This window comes from Apaloderma vittatum, unplaced genomic scaffold (assembly GCF_000703405.1).
Source record: "Apaloderma vittatum isolate BGI_N311 unplaced genomic scaffold, ASM70340v1 scaffold26266, whole genome shotgun sequence".
Lineage (NCBI taxonomy): Eukaryota > Metazoa > Chordata > Aves > Trogoniformes > Trogonidae > Apaloderma > Apaloderma vittatum.
The window spans coordinates 34,124-39,165 of record NW_009721718.1 but is presented as its reverse complement, the minus strand read 5'-3'; the positions used below and the strand labels follow the sequence as shown (position 1 = coordinate 39,165).

Sequence of the window (5,042 nt, the reverse complement as noted above, 5' to 3'; positions counted from 1 at the left end):
TCCTTCCCACCCCTACCTGGAATTTATTAGATTGATTTTGTAAAAATTATAGTAGTAAGATGTTTTCCTGAGAGCTGGTCTAAAAATCATGAACAACTTTTGTTCTCTTCCTACATGTTCTAATACCAAATACAAAATGAACAGTAAGAAAGGCAAGTTGTTTTCTGGCCCCTCCTATATCAGGCAAGCTGTGCTGCTGTAACTGCACCAGAATGTATTTCTTAGCAATTATTTTCTGATACAGACGCAGTTTGTTCGGGCAGGTCTCCTCTTGGCTTGTCCTTCACTGTCTCCCTGCCTTGAACCTCTGGCTAAGCTGCGTTATCAAAACGATTTAGACTGCATTTTGCCAGCATCTCGCGGTGGTTAGGAGCCCTTCCAGCAGGGAATTTCAAAAGGGTTGCAATCACTTCGAATAGAAACAAAAAGCCTGAGATAACCCAGAAGCATGGTATTGAACCACGTGTAGCATGGGAGGATGCCTGTAACCGTCCTTCTCCTGTGGTAGGTTGTGTGGATTCCAAGTCTTGATTTTTGCGTTGAGGGGAAGACCGTCCTGTCTTCTGAAATCCTTGAGGAGTCGTGGCTGGTTTTTGAGAGGGAAGACTGCCATCTACTGAATGACCACTGCTCTGGGCTCTGCTCGCACACCAGCTACTTCTTAATGTTCTTAATTTGATGAGATCGACCTAGTTTGGCAGGGTGTAATTAACGGTGCCTTGGCTTTTTCTATGGAAAGAAGAAGCAAATCAACTTGGAGCTGTGTTATTCATTTTGTTGTAGGGTGGCATGCCCTTAGGGCCGATGCCAGCGGCCGGGATGCCGTACATGGGGCAGGCGTCTTTTCTGGGGATGCGGCCGGCGGCCCCGCAGTACACCCCGGACCTGCAGAAACAGTTTGCAGAGGAACAACAGTAAGTGACGCTTTACTGGCTCTTGGGAAACGCTGCTTTCTTTTTTTCCAGGGAGAGTTGTAGGCTGGAGGGGTGGTCCACACAGTGACAATATTGGTAGTTTCTTTAGAGAAGCAGTCCACATGAGACTGTAGAATATTGTTGAGATCATTCCATTGCGTTCGAAGGCCATCTACGAAGTTGGTAGTAGCTGGCATACAGCTCTGAGGAGTAGAAATGTGTGCACTGAGCCATCTGAATATGAGACAGAAGAAATGGAAAAATCAAACAGAAGCTGACCATAAAAATCATAATGAAAACACTTTTTTAGATTTATTGTTTTTCCTTTAATCATTTTGCTTCAGGAAGAGGTTTGAGCACCAGCAGAAATTCTTAGAAGAAGAAAGAAAACGGCGCCAGTTTGAAGAGCAGAAACAAAAGCTGAGACTCCTAAGCAGTGTGAAACCTAAGGTATGTCCTAAATAACGAGATGTTTCTTTCTTCATTTTTCGTTTAATGGCTTTTAATGGAATGGTCACTTTCAACAAGCGAGTAAGTGAGGAACTTATGTGAGACATCAAATTACATCTTGAAAAGCATCTGGAATAGTCAGTCCATTGCATACTGGTGGTGTAATGTAAACAAAGTCTGGTGTTGAAAATGAAATCAGCTTTGGAAAAATAAACCAGCCTGGTGGGTAACATTTGGGAACAGGTTGAGTCTCTAGAAGAGAGAATGTTTGGTTCCTTGTTTGTTAACTTTGTTCAAAGTTTTGAGCGCTTGCAGTGAGCTCAAAGGCTCTTACCTGCAAGAATACACATATCTGAGTAAGTTTTAAATATTATTCCTCAGCCTAAAGCTATGACTAAAGACTGAGAAATGCTGTTATGGTGTAGTCTGCAATACAAACACTTTCTATATATAGGAGTTCTTGCTGATATGCTCCATGAAGACGCTGCTGGAGAAAGAAGGGTTTAGTCCAGCAGCAGGCAGTGCTAATTTCTGTACTGAAGAGGTGTGGATATTGAAAGAAAACTGAGCTGTTCTGTGAATTTTTCAAGGTGTGCTTTGTGGTATTTCAGACAGGTGAAAAAAGCAGGGATGATGCTTTGGAAGCCATTAAAGGAAATTTAGATGGTTTTTCTAGAGATGCTAAAATGCACCCAACACCAGCATCACATCCAAAAAAGCCAGGTTTGTAATTTTTTTTTCTTGTCTTCCAACTGAAAATAAAACTGCAATGTTTGAAATCCTCAGCAGGGGGAACTAATTCCAAGAAGTATTTTTATTTGGTGCTGCAAAGTGAGTGGATTAAGCGTTTTGTAAAATGAAGTGTCATTCTAGCGACTCTTTGCTTGGTCCAAGTTATGAGGGTGAAATATTAGATACCAGCTTTCATTAGAAGCCTTGAAATCTTTAAAAGAAAGCTCAATGTACTGTGCTTAATGGGAAATACGATGGAAATTGGTAATGCGTTTGTTCTCTTCTAGTCAAAAAGTTAATTAATGTTTTGCCAAGTGCTTTTGAAGCCGAGACGCGCTATACAAATCCTAAGAACGATCAAAACGAAGTCTAATGACTGCAGTGTGCTGTGACAGCTCGCTCCCGTACCATCGCCTGGGCATGGTCAAACCAAAGCCTCCTATATTCTTTTCTCCATAATTACTACATTTGTAACAATTACTACTAAAGATTTCCCGTGGGTTGTAGAACAGTTTGTTCATGTCTAGCCTGAAAAAAAGCTTATCTAGACAAGCTTTTTCCTGCAGAAGATCTTTATTTCTCCCGTGGATTTGCTCTTTGATAATTCTGAAATTACAGGCGGTTTCTGACAATTTTCTGTTGTCTGTAGATTTGTCCGACGTCGGTTTTGTTAAAACAAGTAACTACAGGTCAACCAGCAAAATCGCCAAAGTGCATAGAAATTTCTGTCTTGAGATATTTTACTGAGTTTGTGAGGATAATGCATTCTTTGAGGGAGAGTGTCGCCATGTGCAGACCCCCGTTTGGGATATTACCTCGTGATTGGTTTTGACCCAGTCTGTTTGAAACAAATGGAGTACTTTCATCGCCAGTGCTAAGGACCGGGTTTCAAAGTGTTTACATCCTAAAAATCTGGGAGAGAAGATGCACGGTTGGAAGTGGCTGCTCAGTGTTACCTTCTGTGTTGTGCTGACAGCAATAACTCTTCACCTCTCTGTCAGATAATGCATCCATCCCTGCCTCCCCTGCCCTCGTACCTCGGATTTGCCTCTTTTCCTGCCTTCCCACCCATGAACCTCTTTCCTCATCACTTTGCGTTGTGTGTTCATTCCATTTTACAGATCATCCCACACCATCCCATTCTGCTGTAACTGTTTCCCACTCTGCTTTTCTCGATGATGAAGAATTTAGTGACTTTGTACAAGGGCCGATTGAAACCCCCCAAGTGGTGCCTCAGCCCACTTCTCGGCCTTTCCGTTCTGCTGCCGAGGCTGGGCAACTGCCTTCAGAAAAGGCTTTGGTCCATCCTCTTCCTCCAGCCCAGACTCCAGTGTTATCCATCCTGCATGGTACAGCTGGGCAGGTTCCTTATTTTCCTACCTCTGCATCTTCACTCAGTAGCCATAAACCAGGTAATTCTAAAGTATATATTTTATTTTATTTTTTACACATAGAGCTACAGAGAGTATTTACTCATTTCATTGGGGTTTTTTTTCAGTCTGGCTGAAAGAAGTAACAGCCAGGCAATTAAACGGAAGCCTACCGATCCATGAGAGGAGATAGATGATTTAAATCCCCTTCTTCCTTCCTTTAGAACTGCACTGTAAAAGCAAGTCATGTGCGGATCCAAAGATTGCTAAATATGCCTATGGCTGATCTCAAGTGAATTAAGTCTTGTGTGCCAGCATCTTCGTTAAGCCTGCGTGCTCGAAAAAGACACAGTTGAGATGGTGGTATAAAAAATAACGTGCTAATGTGCAGCGCTTAGGTGCTTCCTCTCTCGGAGGCTTGATGGGTGTTGGTGAGATTAATGTGAAGAATTTTGCAGCTGCTGCTGATGCCTAGAGGATTATACAGCGGTAATCCTAACACAGAAAATAGTTTCACGTATTCCTTCTACTTGTTTTGTTCAATTTGTTGTGTGTGTATGGTGAGTAAAGGGCAGCATCGGGCTCTAAAAGTGTTTGAGCAGGGTGATGCTGCTGGTCTGAGCTGGGATGGATACTCTTCTCGATAGCTCATCATACTTTTCCTGTGAAAACGTGGAATTGTGATCTGGGTGGTTAATAACGAAATATAAATAATTCCTCCTGCTGTTTATTCAGGCGCTTCCTTGGAGGAGAAAGTCTTAGATAATGGCTCAAATGAATCTGAACAAGAGCAAACCAAACTTAAAACACCCGAAGTTGGGCACAAAGCTTCGGCTGCGAGCCAAGTTCATCCCAGTCGAACCAGCAGTGACTGGGATGGTGTAGGCGGACGGGAGTGTGGTACCAGTGCCGCAGAGGTGCACAAGGCTTCAGACCAAAACATAGCAGTTGAAGAGTGTGGTGAGCAAATGAAACATTTGACAGAATTTAAGCCTAATGAGATGCTGCTTGGATGCTAACGCTCTGTACACTAATTCTGAGGCCAATCCTGCATAATTTTGCTCTGAATGCCTGCTTGAATAATATATCAGTGCCTCCTGCTCCTTGCTCAAAAGTATAACTGTGATTTTACTCTCAACCTCTTCCACGTGAGTTTACTGCTGTAATCACTTTTAACATGTTTGTTTAATTAGGTCTCTTGTTTTAAAATATTCTGTCCTCTTTCGGGGGGGGGAAAAACTGAGCTTTCTAGAGATTTTTTGTAATAATTTTTTAATTATTTGAGGAATCTTCTTACTAAAAGCGATCAATGTTCTGATGGAATGTTATGGTTCTTATGGTAGGTATAAAGTTATTCTACAAGTAGCCCTGAGAGCATGTAGTTGGTGAGAAGACTGAATTTAACATGGCACACAAGTGCTGCTATGAAACTTTGAGACACGATGGGATTTTAGCTTCTGTACAACTAGAAATTAAGAAAGAGGCAAATGAGGAGCTCCTTGCTTCATTGTGTGTATAACTGCATTCTTATTGTTACTGTCAAATAATTCTAGTTATGCTGACATCCATATTCCTG

At 42.0% G+C, this 5,042-nt stretch overlaps 1 protein-coding gene across 1 annotated transcript in view; it reads left to right on the top strand.

Annotated features, from left to right (window-relative positions):
- The window catches only part of SYNRG (synergin, gamma), a 31,984-nt gene that overhangs the window by 2,542 nt on the left and 24,400 nt on the right, over nucleotides 1–5,042 (top strand). The window contains 5 exon segments of the mRNA XM_009871511.1: nucleotides 784–914; nucleotides 1,259–1,364; nucleotides 1,976–2,087; nucleotides 3,218–3,508; nucleotides 4,202–4,426. Coding sequence (XP_009869813.1) covers nucleotides 784–914; nucleotides 1,259–1,364; nucleotides 1,976–2,087; nucleotides 3,218–3,508; nucleotides 4,202–4,426 — 865 coding nt within the window.